Source organism: Coptis chinensis, chromosome 2 (genome assembly GCF_015680905.1).
Source record: "Coptis chinensis isolate HL-2020 chromosome 2, ASM1568090v1, whole genome shotgun sequence".
Lineage (NCBI taxonomy): Eukaryota > Viridiplantae > Streptophyta > Magnoliopsida > Ranunculales > Ranunculaceae > Coptis > Coptis chinensis.
The window spans coordinates 63,667,842-63,683,506 of record NC_141457.1 but is presented as its reverse complement, the minus strand read 5'-3'; the positions used below and the strand labels follow the sequence as shown (position 1 = coordinate 63,683,506).

Below are 15,665 nucleotides of genomic sequence, written 5' to 3'. Positions count from 1 at the left end.
ATAACCATAGTTTTTCATCCCTCAAACCCCATTTCCAATTCTGTCCTTATTCACAATACAACTTAAAAGTGGACGATATCCTACTCATCATTTGCTCTTTGAGGGATAATTAGGTTTTAATCTCGCGTAGTTTTGGTCAACGACATCCATCATCCATAATCTTACATACCATTCTCAACCAACAAAACTAATTAGTGTATCAGTACACACCATTGCATACATCAAACTGCCCACTGTGGATGTATAGGGAACCATTTGTATTTATTTCTTCTCATGCTCACCTTTCAGACACTTAGCTTTGGTCATGCAGAATTGGTAACCAAGCGGACAACTCACTGGCATCACTTGATCCATGTTGAATATCTTCAACACCTTATCAATATAGCTTTCTTGAGAAAGACATAATTTCTCACTCTCTCTGTTACGAGTGATCCGCATACTAAGTATTTGCTATGCTTGACCCAAATCCTCCATCTCAAAGGACTTACTCAAGTATTTCTTTAACTTGGATATCTTGTTTGTGTTTTGGCCAATAATCAATATATCATCCACATATAACAAGAGTACTAGAAAATCCTCATCAGAAAATTTCTGAACAAACACACAGTGATCAAAAGTAGACTTCTACCTCAATAGGTTCAATCCACTCATGAACAATAAGATCATCATCATGACTCTCAAACTCATGGTTCTATGTATTCTCAATGCCCTCTGTCACTTGTTCCACTGTCGGAACTTCCGATTCTAAATCAACAAGGTCATCAACAAAAGCTTTTAGATTTTCCCCATTCTCAAAGTCCTCTATTGTCTGATCTTCCAAGAACACAACATCTCGACTTTGGATTACCTTATTGTTTATCATATCATAAAGCTTGTAACCAAACTTTTCATCCCTATAACCAAGAAAAATACACTACTATTTGGCTTTGTCATCAAGCTTTGACCTCTCATCTTTTAGAATGTGAACAAATGTTATGTACCCAAATACTTTCAAGTATCCATAATCAACATCTCTGCCGGCCTGACCATACTCTCTCTAGATAATCATTGTTCAGAGGCTTCGAAGGTGATAAGTTGATTACATGTACGACTGTGCGCATTGCTTCTACTTAGTAACTTCTTGGTAGCCTGGAGTGAGACAACATGCATCTCATCCTTTCTACAATGGTATGGTTCATTCTCTCGGATATATCGTTGTGTTGTGGTGTCTTAGGTATTGTTTGCTCATAATGAATCCCATGACTCTTGCAATATTCTTCAAACGACCCAATGTACTCCAACCAGATAATGAGTACATCTATTTAAATGTGTACCTTTGATGTTCAGCAAAACATTTTGCTTGGTAAAAACTTCTATGCCTTTCTCGCCCATATGACCATATGACTCTTGCAATATTCCTCAAACGACCCAATGTACTCTCCCATATTATCTGTACGAACATGTGCAGTGTAACGTGGTAGGATGCTCCGGTATCTACCACTCATTCTATATCCTGACATAATTAAGGTACTAACACAACACTCACCACAATTTGACACAATTCCCAATAGATCATCATCTAAAACTACTGTGGTAGTATCTCGGCTTGTGCTTCCATTCTTCTTTACCATGTCTTCGATCGTGTACACATTTATTATTCACATCCCTCTTCAATGATCTACACTCATACTTAAAGTGACCCTTGGTGGCACAGTAGCAACATTGTCTATATTTCTTAGGAGTTCTAGATTCACCCCTAGATTCGGTTATGTTAACACCTCTAAAATGAGGTGGTTTCCTACTCTTGCCTCTCCCCCACTTTTATGTGACAAAGATCTCTAAGTGAGAGGAGCTACTCCGTGAACCCCTTCTTGTCTCCTCATTTAACAATGTACCGGTAATCATTTCCATTTAAATGATTCCATTCTTAGTGGCTCCGCCAAGAGAAATTGTCAAAGTCTCCCAACTATCGGGTAGAGATTTTAATAGTAACAAAACCTCAACTTCATCACCCATGTTTATCTTTGTCAAATGTAATTGATTGATGGTATTCTGTAGTTCATTAAGATGTTCGGACAATGAAGAACCTTCTTTGTACTTCGTATTTGCAGCCTTCTTAATGAGCAATACCTTGTTTCCTGCAGACTTTCTTTCATAGAGATCTTCCAATTTATTCCACAAACTATATGATGTGGTCTCTTGGGATACATGATGGAATACACTATCGTCAATCCACTGTCGAATGTACCTAGCCAATAGCTTTTCTATCAATCTTAATTATTCCAATCAGCCTCGAATACTGCATCTAGTTTTACTCTTTCATTCTTAATGGGTTGTGCCAAGTCCTTGCAATAGAATAACTCTTCCATCTTGGCTTTCTAAATGGTGTAGTTACTTCTATTTAGACTAGTCATATGAGTGTTTAATTTATAGAATGATCTATCTCCACAAACTATTCCAACTCAAACATCCTCTTAGGAATTTAATCAAACACCTTTCAAGCAAAACTTGGAACAACAAATTTTGTGATTGATCTAACAACGACTCTAATCCCACTTGTTGGGGAAAACACGATACCAATCAGTCCCCTCAAGATAGCTTGTATTTAGACACTCTAAACTCCAATAAAAATCTAACATTTCACTATAAGGCAACCAACAACCCAACTTTCTAAGCGATCAACAACTATCATAAACAATTAATAATAAAGCAAAAAAAGTAAAACATACCACAACGCAAGTGATATCCGTGGTTTGGCCAATTGTGCCTACTTCCACAAGATGGTAATGGTCTTCTTATTAGAATGGGAAGAAAAAGGGTTACAACACTCTTCTCTCAAGTCTCCAAACATACAAAGACCTCTCCTCACTAAAACTATTTCTTTACAAGGTTTTATCTTTGCAAGAGTTTTCTCTCAATTTTAATTAGATGTTCTCAAAATTGGTTGTATTTCTCTCTTGCTATGGGTTAAGAACCCTAACTTCTTTTATATAGTGTACTTGAAATTTTGACAATTTGTCAAAATTTCAAAACATTTCGACAAAACGAATCTCAGTCGGTTCAACTAGGTTGTCCACACTTCTTAAAGTTGGTCAGACCAGACCATCTTCGATGTAGGAACGAATCAGTAATTTGGAAGGTGAGACAGTCGGACGGGCCATCCACACTTCTTAAAGTTGGTCAGACCATACCATCTTTGTTGCAGGAACGAATCAGTAATTTAGAAAGTGAGACGGTTCGGACAGGCCATCCAAAAGTAGAAAAGTTGGCAGGACCAAGCCAAACATACTTCACAATGTCATCCAGACTTTCCCAACACGACCTAGCTTCTTCTTTTTGCCAATCTTCCTCATGTGAGGGATAACATCCAACACACGTATTCCCCATAATTCAATCTATCTCTAATGTATACTGCACTTAAACAATAATAAAAGAAAGACGAACACGAAGCAAAATTTTGATTGCCCATAAATAGTATTTAAAATAATATGTTTTCTTGGATATTTTAGATCTAAAATTTGGCATGCTCAAAAGAGGAGGTTATGTAGAGTACAAAATTTGGAGAAGAAAAACCTCACACAAACCCAATTGGATCTTATTTTATTGGGTTTAACTGGTGCAGTTAGTCGTTTGTTGGATCTTATTTTATCGGGGGTTTAACTGGTGCAGTTAGTCATTTGTAAAGGAGCCCACTAGGTTTTTTTTTTTTTTTTTGATTGAAAGCTAATTTCATTATTTACTTATAAGTCTATATTTACAAAAACCCCAAGCATCAAAAGCTAGGACTGAAGCAGCAAAAATAGGTGCACAATGCAACCATACAAAAGAGAAAGGAGGTAAATATCTTAAGTCATCTAAAGACCACGAAGTATTTTCCGCATCTGGGTGTTGCCTCCACGTATCCTTTGGTGCCAAACTAGCAGCATGCATGAGAAGCAAAGAAGTCAGCACATGAGTTTCCCTCCCTATAGCACCATTGAATACTGTACTCCTCAAAATTTTGTAACAAAGAAATGATTTCCTTGTTAATTTTCTTCAACATCCAATTTGAATCAATCGCAATAGCAGTCATGGATTTGTACAACAATTGAGAATCAGTTTCCAATACGATCTTGCGGATGTGAAGTCTCACCGCCAATTAGATACCATATAACATAGCCAAAAACTCAGCCAAATTGTTAGAGGTGTGAAGTATTGGGATCGCTGCACCCATGAAAAACTACCCATTAGCCATTCGGAAAACACATCCAGCACCTCTGAATCCCGGATTCGCAAGAGCCGCTCCATCTGTGTTGAGTTTTGCCCATCCTGCAATAGGTGGATGCCACTTAATATATATAGTGATGAGCTCCTTTTGTGCTTTTTCATCTAGGATGTCCTTAAAAGTTTGCAGCTATCCATGAATCTTTCTGATGTAATAAATAGGATTTGGAGTGTTGCGGTTGAAGCGTGAATCATTTCTTGCAAGCCAAATGAACCACAAACCCAGTCCTAGCAGGCAAACTTGAATATCCCCTTCAGGCTACTTCCTGACTGTATTAAACATCTGGAAAACTCTTTGTTGGAAATCCTGAACAGACGAATAGTTGACGTTGTCGATCATTGACATGCAATTTGTACCACACCATACATCCTTTGCAAAACTGCACTCGAAGAAAACATGAAATAGAGTCTCGGGAGTAGTCTCACATAAAGAACACTGGGCATAAACTTGAAAATGAAGGGATGCCAAATGATCCACTTTTGGGATGACACCCTGCAAACATTGCCACAAGAAAAATCTGATTCGAAAAGGTAACTTGAGTCTCCACACAAATTTGAACAAAAAACTTTGTTCGCACACCATACTACTCTCGGGATTCACCAATTGTAGACATCCATTATATGCTGACTTAACATAAAAACATCCCGAACTGGTCCACTTCCATTCCAGTTTATCACTATCAATCGTGTGAAACAACGAAATGGAAACAATTTTATTAACTAAGTCCAAAATATAATATTTTTATGTTAAGAAAGATGTTCTTCATAAAACGTTTTCATTCATATAATTGAATAACTAACATAACCTTAAATCAAATGCACACTATGCAAACGCGTCGTCTCATCTGCACTCGTCGCATGTGCACCGAAAGTGGTTTCTGTCTCGCTTATGCGGTCTAATTTCGAACTGCACAATGAAGTTGCAGAACAATAGTAGCAACTAGCAAACACAAAGTGAACGCGCAGAAGGCTAGAAGCGCAGCGCAAGCACCCTATGTGCACAGTATAGGTTGATGGCTTAGCTCGAGCCAAGTTAGAAAGCAATAAAGACTTCCACGTGGCAGATTCTTTGTCATTGGATTTGGAAGCATCTTGTGGTTGTTAACCTGAATGATTTAAGATGTCAAATGTATATTTCCCTTGGCGCCGGACCCATGAATAAAACAGAGGAGACATGTTGGAGACTTGGAGTAAGTGGTTAGCTTAGGTAATTAACTTTAGGTTAGGTGCGTGTGAAAGGAAGTTTGAGTAATACAAGATTATATCGAGTCAAGTCTTGTTAAACCATTATATATATTACTTGTACACTTCTGCATACCTACAAGTTACAACACACTCTACAGCACTACCCATTCTCTACTTGGAACAAAACCCAAACCATGGCGTTGATGTTGTATAATTCAATACCCTCCGTTGCTCTACCGATTTTGCCCATTCGAACACCCCTTTCGAGTGGCACTTCACAGAAACCTTACTGCTTGAGAACTTGTATTTTCTCAAACAAGAACTACTTGCTTTCAGTTAAAGGTGAAAGGAAGACAGAGATACCACACTGTGCTTCAGCTAGAAACTTTCCAGAATCCTGTGGCGTCCCACAAATCTATCTGGCCGAGTTTTCCGATACAGTTTTAAAGTCTGAGGTTCCCGTCCTTGTGGAATTCAAAGCAAAATGGTGTCCCACAAGTCAACTACTGAATCCAACAATGGAATGGGCTTCAGGGAAATATAAAAAAAAATTGAAGGTTGTGAGTGTCGACAGGAGCTCATGCCCCGATTTGTTTGAAGATTATGAAGTCTATAAAGTACCTACGTTGATTTTGTTCAACAAGGGCAAAGAAATCACAAGGGAGGGTTACATGACAAAGTCGAAGCTTAGAAATTATCTTGATTCTGCTTTGAAGTCTATTGTAGTTGCCTAGTTTTCTTTGACATCAATATAGTCTCGCTCTTTTGTCCTTGTTCTGATTATTATCTTCAATTTATATATATTGTGTAATGCAGTAGACTTCATTCGAATAAAAATTAATCATTCGAAAAACATGATCTTAAGGACTTTGTGTATGAATTATCCGAAAAAGACTTTGTGTAACAATGGCGCGACTTCATGATGAATACGACAAGCCACCTCATGAATTAGACAACAAAGATGATCCACGAAAGGTCAACTCCTTGGCTTTCGCGTTCAATCATATAGTATATTAGGGACTGTCCGCAAGCGGACATGAGAGAAAAATTAAATGAGCCAGATCAGTTTTGTGGAGTAATTTTTATAGTTGGTAGGTTCCGCAGGGTCAACACCCAAAATAAATGAAAAAGATAAAATAAAAAGTGATTTTGGACACAATTATAAAAACACTCTATAACCGCATAAGTTTTTGTTATATTCCAATTCCAATAAATAAGTTTTTGTTATACTCCAATAAGTGTCTAAATTCAATAATATTTCTCAAATTAATTTTGAGTATTTCCAATAAAGACACGAGGCAAAATGATTAAAAAAATAAAAAAAACAAAATAACAACACATCTATTTGGTACCCCTTTTTTTAGGGAAAGTTTCTTTTAGCATTCTTCTTCATCACTTACTGTATCTTCTTCACAAAGAGAGGGAAAAAAAAACCTCTTCCGAGCCTTGCAAACACAGATTTAGTCACATGCTTATTAAACTTGAACTTGTTTTAAATTTACAAAGTCATCTCTTTTAGTGTTTCTAACTTTTGTCTTGCTTGAATGATCTTGGACACACTCATAAAAACACTCCCGTATCCAAACTTTAAAATAAATAAATAAAATAATTTTAGACACATTAAGATTCCTAAATTGCCATTTTTTTTATTATGTGTACCTAAAACAAAACAAGTCATTTATTTAATATACATTGTGGGACTCTATACGTACTAAACCTTAGATACTCTACGTTCTTAACTTGTAACTGAAAAAAAGAACGTGTTCATCTTCTTCTTCTTTTTCGTATTAATCAAAAGAAAAAAATGTTCTTGATTTCTTCTTTCAATCAAAAGAAGGAGTACCCAAAAACCGTGTTGTTATTATTATTATTTTTAATCATTTTGTCCTTATTGAAAATACCCCAAATTAATTTGGGAGATATTATTGAATTTAGGCGGTTATTGGGGTATGACAAAAACTTAAGTTAGTTATGGAATACGGGTGTGTTTTTATGGGTGTGTCCAAAATCACATTTTAGCTTTCTAAATTACCATTCTTTTTAGGGGTTTTAGAAAACCCCCATTTCAAAGATGAATTAGACTTGCCCCCCCAAACTCAGACTCCGTCTAAGTCAATGCAGTTTGACCGTCATCTCCTTGTGAAATGTCCTAACTACCCTTTGATGGAGTCTGAGTTTGGGGGGGGCAAGTCTAATTCATCTTTGAAATGGGGGGGGCAGGTCTAAAAAACCCTAATTTTTTTTTACTTGATGTCTGTCTTTTGCTAATGAGTTTAGAGTTCAGAGTGAAACATAAGGAGAGTAACAGAGTGAAACATAAGGAGAGTAACACTTATAATATACTTAATTATCAATCTGGGAGACTAATTGTTAGTATCATCTAAAAAGTGCCAGTAATTGGTAACACAACAGTTTACTTGAAGGGATCCCTTACTTGAAACACACCTAGGAAAAGATGGCACTAACAGCAATAGCCTCGCAACCGTGCCATCCAACTTTCTCTTGCTTTCTCAACCCCTCAAAAATATTGAAGTATATTCCCAAGAACCTTACCCATTCCAATATCATCACTAGAAGAATAGCAACAATAGCAGTTGTGAACACAATTTTGCTAGCAAGAGAAACCAGGTTCAACATGGATGTGGCATCTGCATTCGACTTTAGAATGACGGTTCCAGATCAGACACCTGAAGAAGCAGAGGGTACAATCGAAGACCATGCACGAGAACTCTTAGAAGTGAAAGATTTAATCGAATCAGAGCAATGGCGTGACGCACAAAAGGAGCTTCGCAGGAGCTCATCCTACCTTAAATAAGACATTTACACACTAATACAAGCAAAACCAGGAAGTGAGAAGCCTCCGCTTAGGTTGCTCTACTCCAAGCTTTTCAACAACGTTACTAGAGTAAGTAGCCAAATGTCATACTTCAGTCTAGAGTTTTTTGGATTAAGATTTTAACAGGGTCACTTAGAGGGCAAACAAGCGATGGTTTTACCCATCTGAAAATATGTTAGCCGCGCCGTGTCAAGTGACACTATCTTTCATGTTACTCTGATTGCGCCAGTTAAAGACCAAAAAACAGACCCAAAGTCACGATGCCATTGGTGTAACGCCCGTATTTTTAAAATACGTTTTTATCTATTTATTAATTAATTAAATTAATTATTTTCAAAATTCGTCGGATTGGATTCGGGATACGTGGGCCTGGTTTTGGGCCCGAGTCTGTGTTGGGCTTGGGTTTCGGACCCAAGTATATAAACACATTGTTCTGGAAAATAGGGTTAAGAGAATAATAAAATATTAAAAATGGAGGTAGAGCTTGAAGCTCGTTTGCTTCAGCGGTGGAGTCGCGGCGGCTTTCGGACTCGGAGGAATTAAGTAGGGAGTTGTTTCATACAGTGAGTAGCTATTTTGCTATTTCACGGATTTGTAGTTTACATATATGGCGATATCTTTCGGGTTTTTTTTATCTTTTCATTCATTATCCTGTTGTATTGGACTTCGGTCCCATTTGTTTTATTAAATTTTGTTAAATTTCGGATTTGTAATTAAACCGTAATCTTGATAATCTTTGTCTTTGTTGGCGTGGAGCTCTGTTCAAACTTTGAACAAGCGCCAATGGCGTCGACCTCACGAGAAATCGGCCCAACATAGTTTTAACTCTTTGTTTTGTGTGGGTTTTAAACTCCTATGGTTATGTAGTGTTGGGTATATTGTATTGAAGGTGGATTGTTGATTGGATGATTGGGTGAGGTCGGGTTTGATTTTTTTGGAGGCTGTCGAAGGTGGAAACAGTTTTATGGCGTCGTCTGCCTTATGTGGGTTGAACTCAGTTTGATTTAAGCTTAGTTGTTATTGGGGATGATGGAGTAGTGTAGTAGGTGTGAGGGCGGTCGAGTGGGGGCAGTGAAGCTTGGAGGGAGAAGCTAATGGCGTTACTGCCATTACTGGGACTTGGGTTCTTATGCATTTTTAAAATCATTTGAACTGTTTTTGTTTGTTTTGGTGGGTGGTTGATGTATGTTGGTATGTTGGAATGTGGATGGGGGCTGTTGAATGGTGGTGGAAGCCATTAATGGCGGCAGTAAACTTTCTAGATCTAGTTTGGAGGTAGGAGATGGAGTCAATAAATCGAGTTGGGGCGTTAATTAAAGTTGTGGGGTTTTTCACCCACACCATTTTCGATGTGTTTGTTTGGGGTGGTGTGTGAAGGTTTTGTGGTGGTCGGTTTTGGGTGGCTGGTGGAAGAGCAATGGGTGAAGAAGATGAACTGTTGGGGCTTGGGCCTTGGGCCTTGGCCTTAGCAAGGTTAAGTTGGTTGGGCCAGTTCTAATTTTTGTTGTGGTTGGGCCCGATTTTAGTTTAAGTTGTTATGGGCCGGACCACATTAGTTATGTTGGGTCAGTTCTCTTTGTTTCTTTGGGCCGACCCAATTAAAGTGTTGGGCGAGTTCAAATTAAGTTGTGGACCAGTTTTGGTTTTGATTGGGCCGGTTTCAGTTCAATTTTTCGGGCCGAACTCAGTTGTGGTTGGGCCAATTCAGTCTAAAGTTTTTGGGCCAGTTCTAATATTGCTTGGGGCCAGTCCATAGAACTTAAAATAGATCTATTTGGGTTTTTCAACTTTTAGACTTTCGGGTTCTAAGGTTTGGGCTTGGCCAGTTGGGTCCGAACCATTACCTTGGTCATGAGCCCATGAGCCATGCACATTGACCTTAGCCATGAACCATGGCTATGACCTTGAACCTGTCGAACATGGAACGACAGTTTGACTTTGACAATGACGTGTTGACTTTGACCACTGACGGTTGACTTTGACCATTGATGGTTGACTTTGACCTTTGACCATGGTATGTTGACTTTGACCATGACATGTTGACTTTGACCTTGACCATGATGTGTTGACTTTGACTTTGACCGTTGACTGTGGAATGTTGACTTTTCCAGTTTTTCACACATTTGATTATATGGACAAATGTAGTAATAAAATGTTATCGAAAATTGTATAACTTGGTTAGTCATTATCTAATTTAGATTTGACGTGAGTAGTGTGTAAAAATATATATATATTGGGCTTTTGATGGATCGTGGAATTCGTTTAATTGTGCTACGTTTTATGTTGTATGCTATATGGACAATGTAGTAATAAATCTTTGTGGAAGATTGTATAAACTTGGTTGTCATTATCTAAGAAAGATTTGACATTTATGTTGTGTATTTTTGACACGTGACGATATTGAGATGTTAGGAGACATTATATTCCTAATACGCTATAATAAAAATGTATGCGATACGTTGAAGCAATTGTGACATGATATAATATGTTGGGATATATGTATTAATGCAATATCTTGGAGTAATTTATATAAACGCTCCATTATTATATATGTGAGATGCTACTGTGAGGTAGTGTAGTATTGGTGAATATTTGCCCACGGGATTGTGGCTTAGTGCAATAATATATTGGCACGTGAAAGAATGAAAGTGGTTATGTGAAATAATTGAGATATTTCTAAATATTGTGGCTTAGTGCAATAAGGTAATTAACCTGCACGTGATATAGTGGAATGATTATGAGTCATAGATGTATGACACTTGAATAAACTACGTAACGAAAATCCTAGAACCTAGCTACCACAACTCATGTGATTGGCCCTTCTGGCGTTTCATGAGTTAATCTGAATGGCCTTCGGGCATAAGTAATGTGATTGGCCCTTCTGGCGTTTCAGTTAATCTGAATGGCCTTCGGGCGTAAGTAATGTGATTGACCCTCCTAGCGTTTCAGTAAAGCTGAATGGCCCTCCTGGCGTAGCCGAATAGTGGCTTGATTTTTCCGTTCGCAAAATAGAACGAGATGCGCAATATTTTATGCCGAATAGTGGCATTACTTACATAATGGCTTCTGTGTGAGGATTTACCTGGTGTGCGGCATCCCGCTCAGGGTAGTTACGCACGGAGTGGTACATTATGTAAGGGGAGGCATGCGGATGTACATGTTCGGCGTTGGGTAGCGATTGTGGTAGCCAGGGAAACTAGGTAAGACATAGATACGACGTGATTTTAGGGACACACAAAGAAAGCCTTAATAATCTAATTATGGTAATATATTGGTTATTTGTTTAGTTAGAACCTAAGGCGCCTCGATGGAGGAACTACATGCCTTATTTATTATACGTATAGTCTGTTGTGTGGTTAGTGGGAAGTTAAGGCGCCTCAGTGGAGGAACTACCTGCCTTACTTATTATACTTAAGGATGTTGTATTAGTCGTTCAAAGTTAAGGCGCCTCGGTGGAGGAACTAACTGCCTTATAGATTGTGTAAATATATGTATAAGTATATGTTGTGTTTTAGAGCTACTCACACCAGCATTTTTATAATGCTGACCCGATTTGCATGTTTGCTTATCGGGTGTGTTCATTAAATGAACACAGTTGATAAGTCTTTACAGGTTTAGTGTTGAAGAAGATTGGTTGTTGCTCATGGTTTGCGTTAGCGTCGCATTTCAAGATATGTTTTGTTTTCCTTTGAGGTGATATAGAGTTTCAGTCGAGACAAAGGTATTTGTATTTTCATTTGTAAATTTTTGTAATGAAGAAGACTTTTGTTTAAGTTAAAATTTTTATTGGTTTTTATTATCCGCATATTTAAACTGTTTATGGGTTTTTGGGAGTTGAGAGTGCGTCACACCTCGGAGATCGAAGAGTCGGGAACAAATAATGTTTTTCCGAATTCTGTCGAAATTCGGGGTGTGACAATTGGCCTCCAATCTTAAAACAATTGATAAATGCACCTCTATTTTTTTTTTTTCATCTTTTTGTGGTTCTAACATAACTGGAATTTTTGCAACTAGATTATGCAGCAAGGAGTAAGGATGTCGTTGGCTGTAAGGAGTCTTTTCAAAACATAGTTCCTTGATGACATTTTATCAAAATTATAAATTCATTCTTTCAAGTAAGGGATCCCTTCAAGTAAACTGTTGTGTTACCAATCATTGGCTCTTTTTAGATGATACTAACAATTAGTCTCCCAGATTGATAATTAAGTATATTATAAGTGTTACTCTCCTTATGTTTCACTCTGAACTCTGAACTCATTAGCAAAAGACAGACATCAAGTAAAAAAAAATTAGGGTTTTTTAGACTTGCCCCCAAATTCAGGGAAATTAGACTTGCCCCCAAACTCGGACTCCAAAAGGGTAGTTAGGACATTTCACAAGGCGATGACGGTCAAACTGCATTGACTTAGATGGAGTCTGAGTTTGGGGGGGCAAGTCTAATTCATCTTTGAAATGGGGGGGCAGGTCTAAAAACCCCTTCTTTTTATTAGGCGTACCCAAGATATTTATTTACTAAAACAATTCATTTATTGAATATAACTCATGGGACCCATACTAAAACCTACATATTACTTTACGTGATTCACTTGTAGAAGAAAAAGACCGCAGTTTTCTTCTTTTTCTTCTTCTCCAATAACTTCTTCTTTTATCTCACCAATAAACATGCAAACACCCATTTTTTATTTGAATCAACCATATCAAAGTAATGAGGATAAATACAAACTGAATGAAGATGAAGAAAAAAATTCAAAATCAAATTTTGACGAATGGGAGAACTTAGAAGACTATTATACTTTGGATTACTACAATGAACAGGTACAAACACCAAACAAAAATGTGAGTTTGTTTGCAATATTAAACAAAATGTTAGTTCTTTTGGGGTGTATACTGAGTATAAGAAACCTAAACCATATTTTTTTTTTATAAAATTTTACTTTAAACAGTCTTATCCTATTAGTAGTACATCTCCAAATGCATTGTATTTGCTTCAATTGAATTATGAGTCAGAAAATGAAGAACAAGAAAGCCCGACAAAAAACTCTAATTTTGTTTGTACCAAATTCGAAATCAACAAACTCGAGAATAATTTCCTACTGCTTCAAGCAACGTAAATCAACCTCCTCACTTCTTACACAGATAGCTAGGAGAATGGCATGTAGCAATCCGACGGTAAATGCAGTTTGCTGTGTGGGTTATGTTTATTTGCTTTCTTCGATCTGGTTTTTCCCTTGGTAATGCAGCTGACAGTAACGAATTAAATGAGAATTTATATGATCAAATACTTCAATCTCTTCTTTCACGACATTTCCACAGTTAATTCGTTTATGTAGTTGCGGATTTGGGACCACAGAGAGCTTCCACTACAACTCTTTTCAAAACATTCGGGCATGGGTTACCTTTGAAGTTGCCAGGCGATATGCTTACACTGCAATTTTGTAGTCCAACACAACTCTCAAAAAAAAAAAAAAAAAATCATAAAAATGAGAGTAACTAATTAGCCATTGCGATAAACTATTACATTGGCTAGTATTGGTTATTAGAAGAGAGTAAAACCCACGTAAATTCCACATCTACGCATGAAATTACAAGTGGGACAGATTTCTACAAGTAGAAAAGTATGCAAACTCACAGGTAAACCTCTATACATACTGAAAGCACCAAATTCTAGCAAGTTGTTGAACATAAAAAACAGCTTGTATTTACCTCCTCTAGGATATAGCATATGACGTAGAAGAGTGACAAGTTCCTTTCTGGTAATTCCCACAAGTTCCTGAAGGAGTTCCAAAGCTTGCAAATTTGATGGCTGAGATTGACTGCCCGGGTGCACACCGCAGTTCAACCTTTGGTATCCGGAGCTCTTGTGACTTTCCTTGGCTTTTGATTTGCAAATTCGTTATGCTGGGGTGAAACTCAGATACATCAGCACAAACAGCGGACACTGACTGTCTTGCCAAAGTAATTCATGATGCATCTCCTCCAACTTCTTCGAAAACAACGAGCAGGTTTTGGGTAGGGTTCAACCAAGATTGAGGCACATGGTACCTGAAAAACTGACATTGTCAAAAAAGGTTGAAGTAAGAACCTTCTGATAGATACTACTATCTGCTTCATTATAAGGCTGATGAGTTGGTGATGTAAAGGTGTGATTTAGCTTTCCCTTACAAACAGTCGGTGGGAGACTGGAATAGGTTTTTGGATAGACCGAGTTCGTCTTGAGAGCAAACTGCCTACGTATCTTACTCTGGGTTCTTGTGGGGAGAGTAGAATCAGGTCTGGCGTAGTTCATTGGAGAGGTATTTATAGATCTTGAGAGTGTATCCTTGCCCACCACGTGTAAAGGATATCCCAAACGAGGGGTGGAGATCAAGGTAACATGTGAGAACTGTCCTCATAGGTCACAGTTGTAATGATGTGGAGTGTCACCAGATAAGTAGCTTGCGGCCGTGACCAGTGGCTGACGGCCAAGATATGTGCAAATACACCTTTAGTCATGATTGCTTCTGGAAGGGGTATCTGAGTCACTTTCCTAGCGTAGTTCGCGTGATACTGCGACCTGTTAGTATCATTCTATTAGCTCATGGGTGCGACCTGGATCCACAGGTCAATGTGTCATTTCCACCATGTTGTGCGTGTGCTGGATAGAGAATATCACTCCCCTACACAGCCCCCTCTCAGTAGGTTGTGAAAACGACCTGCTGAGAGAGATCGGTCGCGCGCGTGGAGCATGCTAGAGGTGGAAATTTCCAACGATCTTTGAGGAGCAGCTCGTGTTAACCATGTGAGCGGGTGGGTGCAAACGTTTGACGCGTGTTCATCACGTGGCGGGATCTGGCGATTCTGCGCAGAGAAAAGCGTGCGCCCGTTTTTCGGGATGTGAAAAAAGACAGGGCGGTTGGTTGGAAGTCGGGCGCCTAGGGTTGGGGTGTAATCATGATGCCTTGGAAACTGGAGGGGCGGTTGTTCAAAAATTTCACTAGCTCTTTTGAAACTTTATTTGGCTGCTTCGTCTGGTAGACACTACTTCATTACCGCATCATCCTTCAGGTTAGTTCTCTGCCATTATTGAACCTCGCTTCTTGTTTCGCGGCTTAGCCCTCGTTCTAGAGTTGTTAGGATACCCCGTTAGTAGTTTAGTAGCTAGACCTATTAGGGTTAGAAGAAAAATGTCTGACTCCGATGACACTCGATCTAATGAGGTCCGTGAAGTTTCTCTTGGTTGGGATGACGAAGATGATGAGAAAGATGAGTCTGTGTGTGGGGTGGTTGAGGGTGATGATGAAGATGAGGCGGTTGAGAGGGCTAGTAGTGAGGAAGATGCGGCTCGATCTGCTGCGTCAGAATGCCTGAAGCTAGCACTTCGTGTCGCTGCGGAGGGTCGCTCTCGGCGACCGCCGCTTAGAGT

At 38.5% G+C, this 15,665-nt stretch overlaps 1 protein-coding gene and 1 pseudogene across 2 annotated transcripts in view; one reads left to right on the top strand and one right to left on the bottom strand.

Annotated features, from left to right (window-relative positions):
• Positions 1-7,882: 7,882 nt before the first annotated feature.
• LOC147517105 (uncharacterized) lies at positions 7,883-8,242 on the top strand. Its single transcript, XM_086593476.1, has one exon. The coding sequence runs from the start codon at positions 7,883-7,885 to the stop codon at positions 8,240-8,242; it is 360 nt and encodes a 119-aa protein (XP_086449602.1).
• Positions 8,243-13,322: 5,080 nt separating this feature from the next.
• LOC147517104 (beta-galactosidase 3-like) overlaps positions 13,323-15,665 on the bottom strand; it is a 37,344-nt pseudogene continuing 35,001 nt past the window's right edge. Inside the window, exons 7-8 of the transcript XR_015213061.1 lie at positions 13,967-14,305; positions 13,323-13,688 (exon numbers count right to left, since the gene is read on the bottom strand). The product of XR_015213061.1 is annotated as a beta-galactosidase 3-like (transcript). The remainder of the gene's footprint in view (positions 13,689-13,966; positions 14,306-15,665) is intronic.

Bases quoted from the DNA above. Each gene is read 5' to 3' on its own strand.
- LOC147517105 (XM_086593476.1), top strand. From the start codon at position 7,883: ATGGCACTAACAGCAATAGCCTCGCAACCGTGCCATCCAACTTTCTCT.